This window comes from Corapipo altera, unplaced genomic scaffold, assembly GCF_003945725.1.
Source record: "Corapipo altera isolate COAL_440 unplaced genomic scaffold, ASM394572v1 112, whole genome shotgun sequence".
NCBI classification, from domain to species: Eukaryota; Metazoa; Chordata; class Aves; order Passeriformes; family Pipridae; genus Corapipo; species Corapipo altera.
The window spans coordinates 2486214-2508502 of NW_020884899.1; the positions used below are offsets into that span (position 1 = coordinate 2486214).

Below are 22289 nucleotides of genomic sequence, written 5' to 3' on the forward strand. Positions count from 1 at the left end.
GGAACAGGGACACACAGGAACAGGGACACACAGGAACAGGGACACACAGGAACAGGGACACATTCAGGGCTCTCCATGGGGAGCTTTGGTGTGTCCTGTTGGGACCAGAAGTGCTGCAGTCGCCGGGATTTCAGTGCTCTCCATCTGCTCCACAGTGCGACAACTGCGGCATCGAACCCATCCAGGGTGTCCGGTGGCACTGCCAGGACTGCCCTCAGGAAATGTCCCTGGATTTCTGTGATTCCTGTTCTGACTGGTGAGCAGCATCTGCTTTTACTTGTTATTTGTCAGGAGATCAGATCTCCCTTCTGTGTAATTGCTGCATGTTGGGAATCTTTGCTCCAGCACAGGACACACACCCTGTGCTGGGGAAAGTGGAAGATACTTTTTTATCAAGTATTAGCTTGTATTTGTGGGGAGATATATTTTTTAACAAGTTCTGGATGTATAATTTATTTTTTAATAAGATAGGTTTGGTACTGTTGAATAGAGGGGGGGAATTACACTTTATGAATGAACTGGGATCCACTTTGGTATGAATCAGTTCATATGATCACTGTTTCTGGAAGTTAAGGACAATATTTGACTTTTAAACTGTTATCTTTTTCTTTCCCTTGCAGTCTGCATGAAACAGAGATTCATAAGGAAGATCACCAGTTAGAACCTATTTACAGAGCAGAGACATTTTTAGACAGAGACTACTGCATGTCCCAGGGCACCAGTTACAATTATCTTGACCCAAACTACTTTCCAGCAAATAGATGACATGGGAAGCAGATCTACCAGCTTGGGTTTACTGTCCTCTTTGAATAAATAACAATGGCACCATTGTTAATTCCGTGCACATTTTGGAAAGACTCTGCTTTCCCTGAAATGTCACTCACAGCATGACAGCTTCCTGGGTGTACTTGTCAAACTACAGCTTCGAGCTGTCATGGTTCTAGATCACTGAACAGCAGCTGAACATTCCTAGTGTGCAGAAGGTTTCACTGGGAGACTTTTCTCACCACATTAGACACTTTTAGGTGGTGAATCTAAACAAAAGAAAACAAAAACATTCAAAAGGGTGAGCCAGAATTGAGAGCACACATTAAAGACAGAGTAAATTCCAAAGGCTTTGAAGAACTCGGTTATAATGAGATCAGAGGAGATGAAGTATTTATATAAAAAGTTTAGTAGCTTGCAGTTTTGTTGTGAAATAGTTTTCAGCACAGTAACTGACTTCTTTAGGCAAGGTTTTAACCAATGACAGTGTTTGCTTCTAGGCTGTACTCTACAAATCCTCACTGTCTCAGCGATGGTTGGTTACAGGCCTTTATTAAATCGGAGCTGCTTAATCATGTTGACTTTCAATTTTTTTAATTTTTTTTTAAAACCACGATGAACTCTATTTACCAACAGTGAAGCACTACAGGGGGCAACTGTGGCATTGCTTCCTTGACCAGCTCATGGTGTGTGAATGTTATAAAATTGTCACTCAGATATATTTTTTAAATGTAATGTTATATAAGATGATCATGTGATGTGTACAAAATATGGTGAAAAGTGCCAGTGCTAGTAACTGTGTAAAGTCTCTAATACTCGACATTAACTCCTTTAAAATAAAATACACAGCCTTCTGCCTCTGTATTTGGAGTTGTTAGTGCAACTCATCAAAGAAAACTGCCTAATATAAATCATATATATGGTAATAATTTTTCCTCTTTTGTAGTCTGCACAAGATCCATGAAAGATTGTATTTTTATTACTATTTAAACAGTGATTAAATTTAGCCTGAGCAGTGAGCAAGGGTTCACATGCATTCTTTTATACTGCTGGATTTTGTTGTGCATCATTTAAAACATTTTGTATGTTCCTTCTTATCTGTGTATACAGTATGTTCTTAAATAATGTTCAATTGTCAGGAGAACTGTGAGAAATAAACTATGTGGATCCAGTCTGTTTATATATAGAATGCTTGCCGTGACTTCCTTTCTGTGTAAGTTCTGACTTTTTAAAATCGAGGTGGAAAAACGTTCAGAGGAGATTTTTCCTCCGTCCCACAGCCCCTCCCTGTGCCAGCCCTGCAGGATGCCCAGTGCCCTCCTCTGCTCTCCTGGCACCGGGGCAGGAGGAGCATTTCAGTCCTCACATCTCACAGACTCCTCTGCCAGACCACGGGAAATTCCAGTTTCAGTGGCCTTGGTACACCCTGTATGCCGTTGTCTGAGAGGCTTTGTAATTATTTGTGACATATTTTACTTAATATATATTTTTTATTGAAATGTATAGCTCGTGATTCAGAAACACTTGGTTATTTTATAACTGTAATAAAGACTTCCAGTTGCTTTGAAACTAGAATACTCAGAGCAATTAGGTAGAAAACAGACTAATTTGACTTAAAAAGGTGGCAATAAGAAGGATAATTGGCTGGCTGCACCATGTAACTGTAATTATAGATGGATCAGTACGAAGTTTCGCAATAACTTTAGGTGTAGCTATTTTCTGCTTCAGAAAAACAATAATTTTTAGGCATTTAATCTATTTAGAAGGTAATACAGTACAGTTACTAAAACATTGAGCAAGTAGCATCTGTGAACATATTTCACTATACTTAGATAAATTTAATAAGCCCTAAAAAAATGTAACACAAAACCTCACAGGATGTATTTTAAATTGGAAAAGATACTGCTCTGAGAGGCTCTCTAATACCACAAAAATGTGCTTTCCACATCATTCATGGTCTTTATAGGAAACTAGAGTTGGTGAAGGTGTGTTATCAGGGAGACAATCTGTGGTAATACTCATTTTCTGTTGATATCCTGGAAAAATTATTGGAATAAAATAATGAAAGTACATTAGAGAAAAGAGTCATCAGTTTAGGACAGCTGGGAAAGAACCAAACATCACGGTATCACTGGAATGAGATTGGAAGCAGAAGGATAGTTTTAAGTCTGAATCACCCAGGAAAGGAGCGTCTTGGATAAGTCCTCTTTTATTGAATATGTATAAATATTGATATTTTCCTCTGCATGCATATACAGCTATTTCTCTTGCAGACTTTATGAACATATGCAAATAGGTATCTAATGCACATACACCAAATCAAGCATGGGCTTCTTTTTTGGTTTTTCCACAGAAAAAAAGAAGCAGAAAGAAGAAAAATTAAACTGAAACTGTATGTTAAATAATTTTTATAGTTAGATTTTAAACTTCCCCCTTCCCCCCTCAACCAACCAAACAGCAGCTGCTCGTTGCCTTTGTTCCCATCCTGCACCAAGCACGAGATCCACACTTTAGAACTTCTGCTGTGATTAGAAATCCAGGAAACCTCCCCAGGTGAATTTGCAACTTCCTGGTAACTCCAGAGTGTTTTACTTTTAACAAACCAAACAACAGCAGCAGCTGCTGGGGGTCAGGGCTCCCTCCCCACCCCGGCCTGGCTGAGCTGATGTTGTGCTGCCGACGCCGCTGCTCCCTCAGCGCTGGGCTGGAGAAGCACTTCCCAGAGCATCAGAGGTAAAATGTAGGCTGTAGAAGGACCCCAGGAAAAGAAGGAACATCCAGGATATGAAGGATAAGAACATGTGTAAAACAAGACCCTTAAAAATAATCGAATTAGCATTTACAGGGCGAATGCTAAGGAAGAAAACGAGAACGAAGACTCGGCCCTGACTGGAAAAAGGACAGACTCTGTAAGCATGCTGATTTGAGCTATATTTTCAAGTCATGTACTGTGCTTTGAAAAGGATTAAACCCACATATACTGTAACAGAAGTCATTCCTCCTCATTTTTGTACGTTTTTATTTGTATTATGTCTTCATTACAAGAAAGGCAACTTTAAAAATGCAAATCTGCTGCATAAAGTACAACTTGGACAGTACGAGCAATCATGCAACCCACTTTCACTGTGAATTCATCCAGAAGTAACAGGATGCAATTACTTTACAGGAATGTCAAACAGGCTTTTTATTTAGCTGTCAGGATACCAGAGAAACTCCACAACATTTGGGTTAACCCAACGGAAATACGGTTTGACTTTTTACAGAGTTTTTTGCAGTTATTACAGATAAATGACTTACTAAAGATGCAAGCAACAGGAATCAAATAATCCCTGACATTTTCCTTTTTTGTTGGTTTTTTGCTGGTTTCCCACCCCACCAGACCCCCCCCCCCCCCCACACACACACCCTCCTCCCCAGGTTTTGGCAATGGCAGTACAAGACAAGAGATGATGATGATGTGAATTTTGCATTTGAAATGCTTCCCCAAGTACGATTTCAAGGTGACATGGTAGGTTCTGGCTCAGTCACCTTCACGTGCAGACTTTAACAGCTATGGCACAACTGCTGCTCACATGGACCATCACTGGCTCACACACTGAACTGTACAACACAACCATTGTTCTCAGCTCACAGAACTGGGCAGTCAGTTATAAAATCCTGCAATTCCCAGCAGGAAACAAGACTCTCTCAAAAATGGTGTTTGCACCACGATGATGGGTTGACAGAATTCCATGATATTCAACTGTATCCTCAATTAATTTTTCTCCTTGTTGTAATGGTGTTCTGGGGATGTGTGAAAAGTTCAACTTGTAGCTTAACTAATTCCAGCTGTCTTACAGCTGCATGTGACAGAGAACAGGGTTTAGTCACTAAAGGCCAAGAACAAGCTCAGTGACACCCCAAAAATTAAAACTGTTAATTAAAACAATGTCTGATGGGAAACCTGGATGCAGTCACCTTAACATCAGTGTGCTGAGCAGTGTGTGAGGGGGTTGGAGAGCTCCCTGCTGGCCAGGCACTGCCTGATTCCCCATCCAAGGCAGGAGAGCATGAAATACAACCCAGAGCTGCTGCTCACCTGCCTGCTTGGAACCCGTGAAGAGCAAACAGCCAGGAAAACAACCTGCAGTTCTCAGAGTGGGGGTGGCACACGGAGCACTGTCTATGGAGTGGACTGGCAGCACAGAGAGAAAGGATTTCATCTAGAGGAACACAGCACATGCACACATTCCAGACACCCCTCAGGAAAGCAGTGTTGCTTCGACCAGCATTGCACTCCTGGCTGTGGGTGCATGTGAGGTGAGGCTGTGTCCACACCAGTACACACCAGTACACACCAGTACACACCATCACTGCGCTTCTGTGGAAAGTGCTGCCTCTTCCCTTCTCAGAAAAGAGTCAATTGTCTTGCAGATTTCCAGAAAAACATCCTCCTGTGTTCCTTCTGCATCAACCTGTGAAGCAGGACAAAACCCATTACTTTTGATTAAGTGACAAAGAATTCTCTCAGAATCTAAACACTGACACAAAAAACTGGTCCAATATAAAGTGAAAGTTACTCTGTTTCATGTTAGAAGCATTCTAATGTAGAGGAGCAGCTTCCATAAACCACATTATCCACTTTGTTCCCAGAGATTTATGTAAGAAGGTTCCGTAGGCTCCATCATCTGTGGCAAAGTACATTAATCAAGTGAAGGAGCTTAAGCTCCTTCTCTGAAATATTCGTGTTTGAAAGCAAAGGTACCCCTCTGGGATGCAGAACAGTTTCCAAAGGCTCATCTCCAACCTGTCGAGGTCCTGAAGGGCTGCACAGCCCTCTGGGGTCACGGCCACTCCCTAACACAGCAAATGTGGGTGTTTCTGTGCATTTGTATTTGGGAGTTTGGTGAACTGGTTCTGGGTTTATGACGTCCTTTGGACAACTCATCTTTTTAGGGGCACTGCTTTTGTGGCACGAGGGCTCCCTTTCACTGAAGAAATTTTTTTAACACCCCAAGGATTCAGTTTTCTCTTCAAGTTATTTGTCTTGACTGTACTTCACCAAAAAAAGGACCAATTAACTTTCCTATGCTGAGGAAGAGGAGCCGCCTTTCAGCAAAGGAGGATTATGTTTGCAGCCAGGAACACTTGTGTGTGTTCCCTGGAGCACGTGAGGTGGCCCCGAGCTGTTGGGAGCGATGAGTTCCGTGTCCATCCCACGCAGTGAGTGTCACACGGGTCACTGCTTGGGGAGGGAGAGCTGTCTTTTGCCCCCACAGCAGTGACAGAAGCAGCTTTCCCACTGGCTGGGTACACCCCACAGATGCATCTGGTGACTTTTCCTTTCCTCAGATACCTGCTGAGAGCTTTGGTCTCTACTCAAAAGCAGGTGTCCTTTCTGCTTCTCCATGCTTGTCTCTTATGCCATGGAGTTTGCACGACCCAGGACAACTTTCCTAAATGCTCTTTTTCTGAACTGTGTGCTGCATTTTCATCTCCAGGTTGCTGACCAGGATGCCAGACCATTGACGTTCCTGACCATCAAACTTTCTGCCACCTCTTTGTTCTGCAGGAGAATCAAAGGAGTTTCTTATTCAAAACTCATCCTTTTTAAATAGGCCAAGAAATGCTGCTCAGATATGGTGTTGGCTCACAGCCAGCTCCTGTGCAGCCTCACTGCACTCCACGTACAGTTAAGTCCCTCAGTGCTGAGCCCTGTGTGGGATTTAGCAGCTGCTCCTTTCAGAGGTCCAGCAAGGGACTGCATTCCCACTTCGTGCCTTGGTGTCACTCCTGGTGGCACCCACAGACGCAGCAGAGTTTGGTCCCTGTTGCCTCCTGTCGGAAGCGCTGCCACATCCCACCAGTGGCTCCACACACAGCAGCTCCAGCACTGGATACCCAGCCTGGGCAGCCCTGAAGGAGCCTGGCTGGCTGCACCTCCTGGGATCACTGCAAGGACACCTTCCAGTCTGAGCTGAACACCCTCTTCCCTCCCAGCAGCTTCCAGAGGCACCTTCACTCCCTCCCCTGCTCTCCCTCACGGTGACGGCTGCTGGAGCTGCTGCTTCCTGCAGTGCTGAAGCAAACACATGGAATAGTTCTGGAATGCTGGAATAGTTCAGGAAGCAGCAGCTCATGCCTTAGGAAAGTCAGTTCTCCAACAAGGGCTGCGTTCTGTGCCATGAAGACAAAGGGTTTCGAAGGGGGGGACTCACTAGGAGCAAAGAGAAAGGGGAATGGTGAACTATGCTGGACCAAATACCTTCTCCAGCTGCAATAAAACCAGCAACTCCCATCTCAGCTGCTATAAAACAGCTTGTTTTGCCTGTCTCAACTGCCAAGACACCTATTTCCATATGGCTGTCCCACAGGATATATACTTCACACAGGGTGAAGGCCACAGCCATTTCAAAGTTCTCTTGTCTGATTACGTATTTTTATTCTCTCTTTACTCCATAAATACATCTGCACTGTATAACTGATCTAATCTTATCAGCCCTGCTGATTGCCACTGGCTTTTTGGTGGCCTCTTCAGAACTGGGACTGGCACTCAGGTCAAGATCTAGGGAGTTGTGACGAAGAATTAGCTTTGTAAGCACGGAAATGTCTGCCCTTTATGACAGGCTGGCACACTGACTTCCCAACAGCAACACTAAAATATGGATGAGCGTGACTAATGACAGCCCCAGTGCTTCCCACGCCAGCCTCCTAAATAACAAAGGCCCAATTCATAAAACTAACTTAACACTGTGGCACAAAACTAACTTAATGTGACCATAATTCACATCTAGTACTACAGTAATTCAACGACACTCTCAGCAGCTCCAGAGAGAAAACTGTGTGTTTCCCTTTCTCAGAATATAACAAACCTCATAAATTAGGACTGCTTTCAAGGTTATTTAAGGCTGGCTTCTCATAAAAGCAAGATCCATACGGTTTTCCAATAGTGCTTCCAGTTTTGAAATGCAGCTATGGCTTTAGGTAACTTCAAATACAGAGAGATTTAATGAGCTCGTGTGAAAAATGGCTGGAGTAACCATCCCCATGGTACAATGTTGCTCCTTTTGTCATTAAAATCGGCCAATTAAGTTTTCTGTCAACAAATCTCCAGCTGATGTAGGGTTTGGAATTTAGAACCCCAGACACACTTATAATGGCATCAGCATGAGAAGGCTCACGAGGGAAGACTGAGAGGGTGGATGGTGTTCTTTCATAATGGTTATGGAATATGTGACTTCAACTGATTTTAGAAAGAAACAGTAGAACAACACTGAGAAAAAAACATTTAAAATAAAATAAAAGGAAAAAGGCAGTGAAGCTTTGGTAGCGTGTGATCTGAAACAGGGAAAGTTTTTGGACACTTTTAATCCTCTGCTCTGGACTGCTTAACTTATTTGTTATACTCATGCTGTTTTTCCTCAGATGGCTTTGTCCTTCAGACACCTACCAGGTGCCTGATGGCAGCTAAGTAGGATCAGTGGTGTCTTGCTTGACTCCCAACGCATTGCTCTGCTCTATAACTTATTACCCTCCTACAGACTGTCACTTGAAAAGAGCTTTAAAAGATGAGTCAGATATTAAAAACAATCATTTTTTCCCTTCCTTTCTTCTCATTTGACAGAAAGCCATATATTCAGAGGGATTTACATTTAGCCATGTCAAAACACAAGTAGGTGTCCACTAAATTTTCAGATGCACTTTTCTGTCCGGCTGCCTTGGAGATCACTGAGAAATAAATTTAAAAATAACAGCATCTACCTGCTTATTACAGCTACCATAGTGCATTTCATTTCGTTTCATTAATCTGAAACATCTGATTCCCACAGACTCAGGCAGCCTGCAATGGGTGTTTTTGTGAGCAGTGCTTTCAGCCCTTGCATTTCCAGCACAGGGTCTTTATTGAAAAGCACCCACTTGCTGTCCTTAGCAGTAGGTGGGGGTTCTGTAACTGACTGTGAAAGGAATTATGGAATATTAAACTAAATCCCCAAAACATGACTTTTAAAAAAACTTAAGTGAAAATTTTCTATTAACAATTTAGAAACTTAAAGCCTTAGCAGAAAAGTGAGTAAAGGACACTTCATTCTCCAACTAGTTCATCTTCCCTTGCAAATACACTCCTGTGAGTTCCATCCCAGTCCTTCCCCTCAGCAGGGTGGTGGAAGGATGGCTGTTACTGATTCCTGGCAGGTTCACAGATGTTTCACCTGCCCCCAGAGTCTTCACGTCTGTGCACACCTCGTGCCTCTGCTGGGCACAAACACTGACTGTTCATCTTGGCCAAAGGGACATTTCTAACAGAGCCTGATCTTTTGTCAGCTTCAGCAGGTCACTGTTCTCATTCAGAGGTCAGCAGAGTGGAAAAATGTTCCAGTTCCAAGTATCACATTAGTTATTTATGAATGCACCTGTGCACAGGAACTCTGGGTCTAGAGAAGGTCACAGAATCACAGAATCAGCCAGGTTGGAAAAGCCCTCCAAGATCATCAAGTCCAACCCTTGATCCAACCCCGCTGTGGTTCCCAGCCCATGGCACTGATGCCTCATCCAATCTCACCTTAAACACCTCCAGGGATGGTGAATCCACTCCTCCCTGGGCAGCCCATTCCAATGGCTGAGCACTCTCTCTAAAAATTTCTTCCTGATATCCAACCTGAACCTCCCCTGGCACAGCTTTAGACCGAACCCTCTTGTCTTGTTGAAGGTCACAACATTCTCAAGGATTAAAGTGGGAATGCTGTTACAACCATATATCTCTTCTGGGCAAGTAAAGCAAGGAGAGAATTCCTAATGAGGGCAGAGAAGTCAGGTCAGACTTGAGTTTGTCTGGTTCCACTGTGTTTATCAGCTCCATCCAGCCGTGCCCTAATGCCTGTTCCAATGCCCAGGGTGAGGAAGCTCACTTGGCACTGTCCTCTCGAGCTCACCTTGATGAGGTGTGACAGTTCCTCCTCCACTGAGTGCTCAGCCAACATCCAATTCCCACACCAGACCTTTTCCTGGCCTTATGCCCAGGACTGGATTTTACATTTGCATATTTAATCAGCCTGTTTCAGGACTGAAAACCTTCTGGCTGGATAGGACAAGTTAAACACATCCCCCTGTTGTCAGGTGCTGCTCCCAATCTGTGGAAAACTTTGTCCAGCCCTAAACACACTTAAAGTGGAGAAATCAAATGACACCCACATGCCAACCCTATTTTCTTGTTGAACAAGTCTACTTCTGATTTTCTTTCCTGTGACAAAGCAGGAGCTGGGTGCTGCAGTCAAGCCCTACAATGATCACTTATACAATTAAACACTATTTCACCTTGAATTTAGTGGTGCTTAGTCACACACTGCAGTAAACTGGCTAGAAAAGGTTAATGCTGAATCTTTGTGGCAGTTAGTGGGATTTAGACTCTAATATTCCTCTTAAAATCTCAACACCCACTCCCTCAGTCTTCTGTGCATGTATATGATATTACAAATACCAAAAAACACAAGGACTATTTTAGCCCAGCCCTCACCAAAAAAAAAAAATTGCAGTCATAATTTATATTTATTTGATCAGAAGTTATTATTGTCAGTTTTTCTGTTTTCCACCTGAATTTCCTTTCATCATTCAGAGAACATCAGAGTGGCTGCTAATGTCAATGCTTGGCCATCTGTAAAATCTGTTGCTATAAATAAGAAACTAACCCTGTGTCCTGGGAATTGCAAACTTCCCCTTGACTCTCTCCTTTCTTCAACACAGCTTTAACATATCCACCACTAAGACAGTTTTAAAACTGTAAACCTAAATGTCTCCCACCTCTTAATTCCCCCACAAGGCCAACAGTTGCACACTTTGTATTATCTAGTTCTCTTTGCTTCAAAACAGCCACTGAGCAAATCTTAACTGTATTTATTTGTCTTTGTTTTTCAAATTGTTGAGCCAAATAACGTATAGGTTTGTAAGATGCACATTTACAGGATAGTAATACAGGTTGGAAAGTACCCCAGTGGGTCATCTAGTCCAACCTCCTGCTCAGAGCAGGACTGGGCACTGCAGGGACATCACTATGCCAGATGCAGTTGGAGATGACGAAGTCAGACTGTCTAATTAAACTCTTTGAGTTAACTTATACAGGAAAACTGCCTAGAAAAATTTCCTAAGCAAGAATTCCTTCCAGAAGAAAAGTTATTTTGTTTCACAATGCTTAGTGTATTTCCAAACCAGAATGTTTTGTTGGGTTTTTTGTTGTTGTTGTTGTTTGGGTTCTTTTTGGTTGGTTGGTTGGTTGGTTTTTTGGTTTTGTGAGGGTTTTTTTATTATTATTTCTGTTTGTTTTCTTTTTTTTATTCCAGCATAGTCCACTTCAGAACTGATAGGAAACATTTGGATAGGGAACATCAGAAATAGAACTGAAGCCAACTGCCCTGTGCAACAAAGTGCTCAGACTTATTTTTACACTTTCACCGTAAAAGTGCAAAGTAAACTTTAAAATAGACAGTTCAACAACTCTTGGTTAAAAAAAATCACTCTCTCACCCATGAAAAATAAAACATTAACAGGCTTCTTGTACAAAAACTACATCTGCTTCTGGTGCTCTCTGCACAGGCACCAGGGCTGTTGGCTTGTACCCACGGCTGGCTGGGGGTGACAAGGACAGCCTTGGGAGGATTGATTTTAAAATCCCACCTCTGCTGAGGATTTTGGCAGTGTTCTCTAAATGCTAATAAATCACTGACATGTACTTGTCCACATCGTAAGGGTTGGGGTGGGGTATCGATGGTGGAGTCACAGCTTTGATAGCAGATGTATTTTATAAAATATTCTTTGTAAGAAGTGGATCAGGCAGACATTTCACTGGCTGTGTCCAAGAAAAACAGAACAAGTTTTTCAACCTTTAAAGGCCATTTTCCATTATAATGTTTATGAGGCTGATTTTACAGAGCTTTCACACCCAGAAGATGGATGTGTGTTGAACACACCTACATTCACCAGCAGCAAGTTCAGGCAATGTACAACCATTGTAAGAAAAGCAGGGTGGGCTCTGTTCAAGCAAGGCACAGCTATTTTCTAACATGCAAACCTACAGTGTCAGATACCCCAAAAACTAATGATAAGAGTAGAAATCACACTCAATTCTGACCCACAGATTAGGCAAGTCCCTTCAGGAGCTAAGGATCCATGAGCCTTCAGGAAGAGACTGCATGTTTTGCCACTGCAGAGCAGAGGGAGCAGGAACTTGCAGCAGAAGTATTCAGGAAGGGCAAGGGAAGTCCAGGTCAAGTAAAATGAGGTAGACCATGAATGCAAAACCTGTGTGAAAGTGTTTAGTGTAGCTTCATTCTCTTTGGGGCTGCTCTTTGCTGATGCTTCCAAAAGGGAAACACTGTGGCAGGCACAGCTCATGCAATGGGATACTGAGACAGAGAGCTCTGCTTGCCTTTGTGTTGGTGTGTTGTGCACTGCACTGAATTCTTAACTAGACACATCCTTGCAATGCTGGCAAGACAGCTCTTCAGTGGAACAACAAATAAACCAGGTTATCATTCATAGCTTGAAGGTGGAAAGTAAGTGGGAGCTTTCTTCTGCCCCTCTAGACTTTGCCTTATGTGCTCTTACTGTGGGGTTAGCAAAGGACACAAATCAGGACTTAATTCCTTTGAGTTTCATTTTTCTCAGCTCTGTGTTATTTACTCTGTTCTCAGGTCAGGATATGGGTGCATAAATTAGCTGCATGTTTCTCTTTTGGGAACTCTGCAGAGGAGAAAAGTTTGGGGTATGTGATTTGCATGTTTGCTACAGCCTCCTGAAAAAAAAGATGCCATAATATTTCCAGCAATTATTATTGGATTCTTTCCTTTTTAGGACAAGACAGAGCAGCAGGACTAGATCTTTCTGTAGCTGAGCATAAGGGACAGTTTACCATGACAGAGAAGAGAAATAAAGAAAAAACCCCCCAAACATCCCTTATAAATGAGACTACAGATGTGCCTGCATATACATCATTTAAGTACACTGATGCAATTTTTCTTGCTTCACTGTAAAGTATTGATTAGAAAATAAAAAAATGCTTTAAATATCACATCCTGAGCAGGTGTAAACTGAGGTAAGTCATTGAAATTAATATAACTATGATATTTATTCCAGAAAAAAAGTCTTTCTTAAATGCAGGTCTGTTTTACTTCAGGATATACACTTTCAGATTTGTAAATTTAACTGAAGGACTTTGGATTAACATAATCTTTCATCCAAATTCTGAAAGCCCTTATAAAGAAATAAATCCTAATACTTAAAGAAAAGCTTTCCAGAATTAACATTTAATAAGATATTCTATACAGATGAGGTAGTGATTCAGGATACGTTCCCAGATTAAGCATAAATCTGTGATTTTGCTCTTTCAAACTGCACTGTGGGACTCAGAAGTTCATAGAAGTTGCAAACGAACCAGGGAAGAGCAAAATGAGAACAAAAAGCGCAGAAACAGTTCATAAACGGCATCGTGACAGGATTTTCCAAACACTGCTTATATAATGGAGTCAAAAAGCAATGATTTAATTAGAAAGGTCAAGCAGTTTACCTTGCATAACTGTGTCTTGCTTTCATAGTATGCAATCAGAGGCTTTGCTGCTTGGGAATAGCTCTCGATTCCTTCCTTGATGGTCTCGGCGTTATCAGAGTTTTGACTGCTCTGGTTCCTCAGCAGAAGGCGACTGCTCATGGTTTCTGCAGAGCAGTCCAGGCAGAACACGAGTTTTGGCTCCCCAACCTAGGGACAAAGTCAAACAATAAGTATTCCCAAACCACTGGTCTGGGGAAATTGATTTTCTCTGGATAATACTGAAAGAGTCATCACAGAATTTATCAGCAAATAGTATTTGTCTATGCAGAAATTACGGTTATTAACAAACACCTCACACTGTAGCAGCACTTGGAAAGCCCAGCACTGAGGATCAAGGCTGTGCTTGACTGGGCCCTACACAGAGAGATAAAGAGAGATGATCTGACAAAGTCTGGCTACTAGGACTGAAGATCATCAGTTCATTATTTGCAACTGTGAAATCAAAGCTTGATGCAAACACTGCAGGACTTACAGAATACTTGACACAGTTCTCTTTCTGGCCTTTGCTTTGTTCAGCCTGGGAGAAGGGAGGGATAAACTACAGCTTAGAATTCCAAGACCCAACAGAAGGAAATGTCCAATTTAAAGTATGCTCACTTGAAATGGAAATGGGCAACAGCAGACAGGCTCGGGAACACCATCAAATGTTCACAGGAATACACCCTGTGAATTATTTTATGTCACACAGGATTTTATGTCTTTATTTGCAGTGTACCCACATTATCACAACCCATGGCATAAAGGAAGGATGTGATATATTGCTCTGCATTTTCAATTTGGCAAGTGATTGCCAGATTCTCTGAGAAGCCCACCATTTACTGCTGCTTGGCTAGTGCCAAACTAGTCATGAGGGAGAGTCTGTTCTTTTCTATAAAGAAAATACACAGAGATTTATTTATTTTTATTCTCAGGCCTGGCAGAGACAGTTAATAATTGTCTCTCTCTACATTTGATCGTAGATATCACAGTATTTATGGGTAAAAAAGAACTGGCAAGAAAGAGCAAAAAGTTCTTTATAATATTTTAGGAGAGAGCCAGGAAGTTCTAAACAAATCCTCATCATTCTTTCCCTGAAACACTGAAAAATATGCATGTCATTTAGCATAAATCTTGCAGTACACTCTGTCTGCACCCTGCTCAGGCACAGTGCTCTCTGACACAAGGTTCTGTCGGAGCAACAACCGCTGGGCTGAGTCCAAAGGGATAAAAGCCACTCTATCAAGTAAAATATAGGTGTTATGGGCTCAGTGAAAAATAAAGTGATAATTTTTCCATGCATTTTTGTATTAAAGACACTCTCAGTCTTTTTCTCCATTCCTTCCCTTTCCAGTAGGGATTTGGAGAGCACCTTTTAGGAAAGAGTGAGAGGTCTTGAAAAAAAGACGACTGTCCTGCACACCAGTGACCATTACAAAATTATATTTTTACCATGGCTACAGCAGAGGAAGTCTAAATGACTGATATATGGAAATTGCCCTTGGTACCTTTGTTGACAGCCCTTGGAAAGAAGAAATATTCCAAAAGTAAATATTTCATGTCAGGGCTTCTGCATTTGGCTGAGGATGTCTGGGTTGTGTTGACCTTTCTACGACCTCAGTGACTTTCTAAGAGAAGCTGAAGCCAAGGGATGATGTTGGACAGTTCAATTACAGACTCTTATCTACATTATCCATTTTTTCCACACAGTCCAGGAAACATCAATGCTATCAGCAGTAGCAGCACTGGGCTTGGGGATTCAAAAAGCCAACAAGGAGGTTTAACAGGGCAAGAGACATAGACAAAGAAGTTAAGATGTGGGCTTCACCAATGATTTAAATAAATGGTCTTTTTGTGTAACTGGACTAGGATAGTGAGAAGTTATTTCCTCCACGGTTTCATGTGAGGAATTCCATGGCCTGTTCTAAATTAGAACAAATGGGGAATGATTCCTTTCACCAGCCACAGTCATATCATCACCTTACAGTGAGGAATATACTGACTGATAGGATCAGATAACTGTATCTTGCTTGACAGACAGGGTCTGATTCACTTCTGAAAAATCTATATGGTTTTCTTAAAATTTTCAATATTGCTATTATCTGGAATTCAGACAGAATCATAGAAATGTCATTCTTCCAAGTTAAAAATTACAAAATGTGAAAGTAGTGCCCTGGTCAGATATTACAGCAAGTTTTACTACTGTTTTTTTTTTTTTTTATTACTATTTTCCCAACACAATTTAGCTTACATAATACATGCTGTGGGGACATCTGCAGGAAGCCAAACAATCAGGTCTTACTGGGTACTTTCCACCTGGTGATATGGAACTTATAATTTAATAATGTTTTCTACTTCTCACCCAGCCTGAGGAGGGAACAGAGAGGTGTGCTTCTCTACAATTATGGCTGGGTAAAAGTACAGTTGTATCACAGAAAGGAACTGGGCAAAACTGGCTGAAGAATAAGCTGTTTCTACACAGCTCATGAGTCAAAGCTATCAAACTTTGAAGTATAAGCACTGTTCTCCGTGTCTTCTAAATAGAACAGCTCTTTGTTAACAATTACAATGCCTTTTACACATCATGCAGATATGTAGCATTATTCATCTGTACTTTGCTGCCATTAATTAATGAAGCCTGATGTGCATCCCTTTTCATTCAGTTATAATTTTGGAAGAACTTCTCATCGCCCTTCAGAAAGAGCTGCAAAGCATTATCTCAATAATGACTCACTTAAAAAAGCTTCACAGCCTCACCGAGCAGCTTTCAGCCAGCCAAGTCCACCCTGAGAAAAGTGGATACATGGAACAACAGGGGTGACCTGGCACATTCAAAATAATCACTTGAGGTCCCTGTATTTTACTCCAAATGTCAAAAGCAGCTCAGGACTACAGGATCTTTTGCTGCTACAGTGTCTGTGGGAATGAAAGGGGCTCTGCTTTTGCACTGGATGCATCAAGACTTATTTGCCTGGCAATGCCTCAGGCCAGGACACTCCAGCCTCTAAGTCCTACTTCATAACACAGACCAGTGTTCACAGGACATGACATGTATGCCTGCCAGAAAAGCAGCACTGCTGAAACAGTTGCTCCTTATACACAAAATGAAAGAAATTTCCAGTGTTTTTTTAATAACCTACAGCATTTTAGTAGAGGAACTAGAGTAACATTTTTGTGAATAGCAAATCCCATCGCCCATTATTTTGTCCAGCTTCTGATGCCTGTATCTTGCTGGGTTTTTGTGGCAAAAAAACTAAATAAAGCAGCTAAAGGTTCAGGGAGAAAACAAGTGATTCATTAAAGTTTTATTACCTTTCAAACTCGTTTAGGACATTTGTGCTGTGTAACATGGCGGAATATATATTTAACTGATTTCCCTGCTTCACCACTTCTCCTAAACCCTGCAAATTCATTCACAGGGCTTATGCAGAGTATTTTCTGCAGGCTGAGAAATGCATGGCTGAGACTTCTCAGTAGGTCTTAGCACATCCTGAGGAAATCGATAACTCCCTGAAGTGCCACGCAGCCACTTGTAGAACGCTCTTTTTATGGCTGTGCCACCTGTTAGTCCTCACAAAAATTAAATCTGTGCTTTGCTGTTTCAAGTGGCAGCAAGCTTTGGCAGAGCTGGCTTACTGGTAAGAAATATTAACTGGGAAGATACATACATTCATGAATCTACATCAAATAGATGAGGTTTTCCTAAGAAGTGTGGTGCCATCCACTAGAATCACAAAACTGATTCTGAAATGGTGCTTGCCACTAAATGTGAGTTGTTCCTGGCTTGCATTAAATTTGGGTACAATCAGCCTCTGCTTCTCCTTGTATTCTGGAGTCTCTGTAGGCAAGGGCAAAAGCTGGAGTTGGTATGTTGATGGGGTGCCAAGGTTTCAGTGATGAGAGCAGCACAGTGCTGCTGGACTGGCTCTTTTCATGGCCATGCTGCAATCAGCTAAAGATGGGGACTAAAGCAGCACCAGAAGTACAGTTGTATCTGAACAGGAGTTATAACAGGATTACAATTATCTGGTCACCTTGCTCTCAAACTCTTCTGCATCTTTCAGCTCTTGGGGATACCCATCAATCAGGAATCCTTTTGTGTCCCCTAGCCTGGAAACCATGGCTTCCTTCAGCAGCTCTAGAACAATACCCTGCACAGGAAAGAAAGGGAGTTATTTGGTTAATTAATGAAAAAGATTGATACCTTTGTTTGTTACACTGACTCTAGTGCTACCCCCAGAAAAATGGCCCTGTTTGGCTAAAAGTCTGTCCTGTGAATGCAGGTGTCTTTTCTTGTGTTTTTTCTTCTCTCAAGACCAGCTCTGCCACACAAATCTAGTGCTGCAATCCACTCAAAGTGCCCTCTAGGTACCTGGGAATATTTCATAGTTTCAAAATGAATGTTAATACCTGTGAAATTCTGGAGCACTGCTGCAGCATTTTCCAATCTGATTGCATTTGGCTGTGTCACTGATATAATTACACTGCATGGAAAGTGACCCCATCTGACCAAACACACTGAAGAGCAAAGCAATCAAAATCAAGCCTGAGCACAGCTTTTAGTTTCCCCCGAGCAGCACTTCCCAGTTTCATTAACAAACACATCCCACGATCCAGCTGCACTTGCTCAAGACCCACCAGGAGCTGGGGCTGCAGACCTGCCATGTAAAAGTCAAGTCCAGCTGAGAACAACACCCTCTGCCTTCAGTCTCCCTTAATCTGCAGTCCAGCTACTCTGGGATGTCAGCCAGCTCTGCAGGGAACTGCTGCAGGTACTGTGATTCAGAATAGCTGCCAGGAGGACCAGCTCTGAATCTGAAATGCAAAGCTATAAAAAGGACTGTTTCCTGTACTTATACTTACATTTTGCAATGCGTCTGTCTCACTGTATTTCATGTCTAATTTGCTGCCTATATGAGTCTGAAATGTAAAGAAATATTGGCACTGAAAGGAGAAACAAGTGCCCCAGATTTGGTAATGAGGAAACTTCTACCTCAGGTTACAGATCAGTTTTACTGGAATGGGAATCATCAGCTCCAGTATCTTATTTCCACCCTTTTAGACAATCTACCTACCACTGCCTTTGTTTAACCTTAGGGCCCCAAATAAAACTGTTGCTTACACCAGGCACAGGTTCACCACATTCCATGATGTCTTTGATCAATTTACTTCTCTCTGATAACGACAATAACTCATTTTGGAGAAGGTCAGCAGTGGACAAGTGAGAAAATCCATATTTCTTGGCTAACTGTTCACACTGGCTACCTTTGCCAGAGCCGGGCCCACCTTTGTGAGGAAAAAAATATCTAGATTAGAAGAGAATAAATGTCTGCCTAACAGCATTAGCATGTTAAGGAAAAACATGAAACACACAGCCTGTGGGGAAGGGTGGTTGACTCAGTATATGTTCATTTTGACAGCTGCAACAAATAGTAGAAAAGTAACGTTCATTGCATCACTGTGAGGGAAATATTTTGCCCCCACTTATGGGATGGAAACGTGTAGGCAAAGAGCCAGTGAAACCTGCCTCTGTCAGGTGGGATGCACGCAGGTGTGCAGTAACTGTGGTGAACATAAGAGCAGAGTTTTGCATCCTTTCCCCCTGAGCTGGAAAGCTCTCAGGTGCTGGTGGCTCTGCCCAAAGCTGAGCACCAGGTACTACAGCTGCAGCCGTGGTGCTGCCTTGCTCTTCACACCTGCTCCTGGGAAACGTGGGAGTGCAGCTGCCAAGGGCACAGGGAGACCTTGCCAGTTCCCACTCTCCTGCATCCGCAGCTGTACTCGGCTGGAACCCCCCCCTGCCCAGAGCCAAACACCCACAGGGTCACGGGCACCCCAGCAACAGGCCACGCAGGTGAAGCCACTCAGTCGTTTGTCCCCAGGTTGGAGGGAAGGCACCTGTACCTGGCCCCCGCCCTGCCCAAAGGACAGGTGGGAGACAGAGGGCAGGAGGAGAAGGGCAGTGACCCAGGGAATGCTGTGGGTTTTCTCCCGACAGGAATGGTGCCTCAAGCCTCCTGATTCCTTGGACAGGAGAGTGGTCTCCACCTGAGAGCCCCAAAGCTCTGCCTCTGTGGGGCTGCTCTGGACACCCCCTCTCCCACCCTGGCCCATCACCTCAGTGCTTCTCCCTCCTCTCCCTGGCGGCCAAGGACATGAAAAGCCAAAGGCATTTTCAGCCGCCTCCCGAGGTGCTGCAGCCACCCCAGCCCTGCTGGAGAGATGGACAGCCCATGGAAACTGCTGGAAGCTGCTCGTCATGGATGCCACTGCTGTGGCCGTGACCCCAGAGCCGCGGTGGAGCTGAGGTGAGGCCCTGAGGGCTGAGGGGCCGTGATGGTGCCGGGGTGTGAGGGGAGACGGGAGGGCGGGAAAGCATATCCCCAATATTGGAGCTTGTGGAGAAAATCCACTGCATGTAGTAGCAATTTTACAGTCTTTGACAGATCTATTCAGAAGATCTACTGCAGCAGGAGGTAATTATACCCTAGTAGGGAGACAGTGCTCAAGCTCTTAAAGTTTTTTCAGTATGTGACTCGTGTATTTATCAGCTGCTGGGACTGCAAGTATGACTACACAGCCCTGCTATGTGTAAGGAAGATGCTACAAAGTACATGGTTTCCCTGTTTGCTTATCTTTCCACAAACAAAGGCAGGAATAACATGGTCACAATAGAGTGAATTTTCTTCTAACTTTTCCATTCAATTTAAGAAATAATTGCTCCGAGCACGTGATTTTCAGAGAAGTTACAGCACTGTAGCTAAGATTACAAATTGGGTCATGAGGCAGTAGCATCAAAGGAAGGGGCTTGTCTGCTGTGATCTGCAGTCTTTTACTTCACAAAGACAATTATCAGACCATGGTGTGAGAATCACACCTGTACTACAATTTTTTGCTAGAACTATCTTTGTCACAGGCTCATCTTTTCTTGCCGACGTGGGCTGAATCCTGTGCTTCTACTGCTTTAATATGAAGAACGTTGTTGTTTTGTAAAAGCACCGGTTGAAAGAAAAAAGGAAAAAAATAGGAGTGGCTACAAAGAAACAGATGTGGAGAAATTACAGGCAAATTAACTGTAATGAGTCCATTAAGTATCTGAGTGGCAATTACTTGTATTTCTGGTCTGTTTTGGTTTTTTAGATCAGTAAGTTTGTGCGTGCATGTGCTTGTTTACACATTCTGTCTCCTGGCACTGAATATGCTAGCAGTGCAGTGATTTAATCCTATTGATTTGGTCTGTATATACAGTATTAAAAAACCCACCAGCTAGAAAGATTATTTTATTCTGTTTCTTATGTAACTGTTTCTCTCCTGATGTAGAGCCCAACCAGAAATGTCGCAGTTTCTCTTTGTATACTAAATAAACTAGATGTCTTTTTAGAAATAACAATACAAGGAAATTTTTTTGTTGTTTAGCAGGTAAACATTCAGAAAAGTTGATGTGTTTCTAATACCCTTGTCTGTTAGTGTTTTAAAAGAGAACACTTTCAGAATGACACAATACATATCCATACACCATGTGTGCACCCCAAAGAACAATTAAAATTGACCGTGTTTATTTTTGTAGGAGAGTTCCAACAAAGCAGAAATTAAAATGCTGAGCTCTTTAAAGAGGAAAAGACATAATTAAGTATGTTATGTGCTGAAAATGGTAATTTTTATAGCCGCTGCTAATAATTTAGATTCATTTGACGAGTAACAAAGCATTCTACTGCTTAACAATTCTATGTGACCCCTTTTACCAAGTCTTGTGCTTTCTTATCAATGAATGAGGCTGCAGTTCTTGCTTGGCCTGATCTGAGGAGAGGTTGAATTCCCCAGGAAATTCAGCATTGAGGGCTGAGCACACACCTGACCTTTACAACAGTATTAACTTACATGTCTGAAATTAAAGTATTATTTAATGTCCTGTCGCCCTCTGAAGTATCTCATGTGACTGAAGTAGAGCTATTTTGGTGGGAAAGAACGTGAAAGTGCATTTTCTTACTAATCAGATGCTTCCTTCTTGCTTAGGGTATATCCTTACCTGACTGCTACATAAGCAGCTTTAAAAGCAAATTAACCTTGTGGTCATTAAAGCTCACTATCAATTTGTAGTGTTGCAAAAACTGTATCTGTTCTTCTAGAGGATGTTTTTATTAAATCTATGCATTTTTCTAAAGAAAGAGATTAATAATTTACTTGAAGAAAGTTTATTTGGAACAAAGTTTATGTGTTTATGCCTGTGAAGCATAAACAAAAGGTAGCAAAACATTTTTTTTCGTTTAAGAAGGCTCCACTGCAACTTGGTTTGCTGTTTTTCAAATGGCAAATACTTGAGGCACTGAAAAAGGTAGTCAAGTTTTCCCAGTGGCTCAACTGTCAGGAGGAAAATACGTCCCCACTTTTGTTGTGAAGGCGAAAGATTCTTTGTGAACGCTGTCATTTTTCCTGTGTGCTGTCATCCTCTGCCTACATAGAGTTTGGAAAAAATATGTCATGGTTCTTGGGAACTTGTTATTCAGACTAATCATGTTGTCTTCTGATTTCTATATATGACATGAAGGTAAAAAGGGCTAAAGCCTGGAAAACAGCCAGAGGAATTAGGAGTGTGCTGTAACCTGCAGGACAATGTAGAACTACCAGCAGTTCTTCAGTGTTAGCAGGCTTTTGTGTTGTGCTAGTATTGCTCAGTGCAGTACATCTTGCTTTTTTAAAGCTCATTTATTAACTCAACAAAAAAGAAAAACTGCAGATTAAGAAATTAGAAACATCGTATCAGTCGGTGCGATTGTTTTTGGAAACTGGATCCTTTGTGTCTCCCTTTGTAGTTTGTGATACAAGTAGGAAGCAAGAACGTGGAACCAGGGTACTGGCACAGAAATTAAATGCAGTTCTGTATATTGCTTTTCTGTAGACAAGGCTGGATTAAAAGGTCTGTGCAGTCCCTCAGAGCAGCATTCCCTTCCATTCTGTTGATTCATCTGCCTGTGTG

General features: G+C 42.3%; 2 protein-coding genes across 3 annotated transcripts in view; one reads left to right on the plus strand and one right to left on the minus strand.

Annotated features, from left to right (window-relative positions):
• The window catches only part of ZZZ3 (zinc finger ZZ-type containing 3), a 50967-nt gene extending 49013 nt beyond the window's left edge, over nucleotides 1–1954 (plus strand). For both annotated transcript variants that reach the window (XM_027649284.1, XM_027649285.1), the window contains exons 12-13: nucleotides 156–256; nucleotides 621–1954. In XM_027649284.1, the coding sequence (XP_027505085.1) occupies nucleotides 156–256; nucleotides 621–765 (246 nt within the window). In that variant the 3' untranslated portion in view covers nucleotides 766–1954. The remainder of the gene's footprint in view (nucleotides 1–155; nucleotides 257–620) is intronic.
• A 1004-nt stretch (nucleotides 1955–2958) lies between these two features.
• Nucleotides 2959–22289, minus strand: part of AK5 (adenylate kinase 5) — a 77320-nt gene continuing 57989 nt past the window's right edge. The window contains exons 11-14 of the mRNA XM_027649286.1: nucleotides 18438–18601; nucleotides 17350–17466; nucleotides 13298–13486; nucleotides 2959–5219 (exon numbers count right to left, since the gene is read on the minus strand). Coding sequence (XP_027505087.1) covers nucleotides 5115–5219; nucleotides 13298–13486; nucleotides 17350–17466; nucleotides 18438–18601 — 575 coding nt within the window. The 3' untranslated portion in view covers nucleotides 2959–5114. The remainder of the gene's footprint in view (nucleotides 5220–13297; nucleotides 13487–17349; nucleotides 17467–18437; nucleotides 18602–22289) is intronic.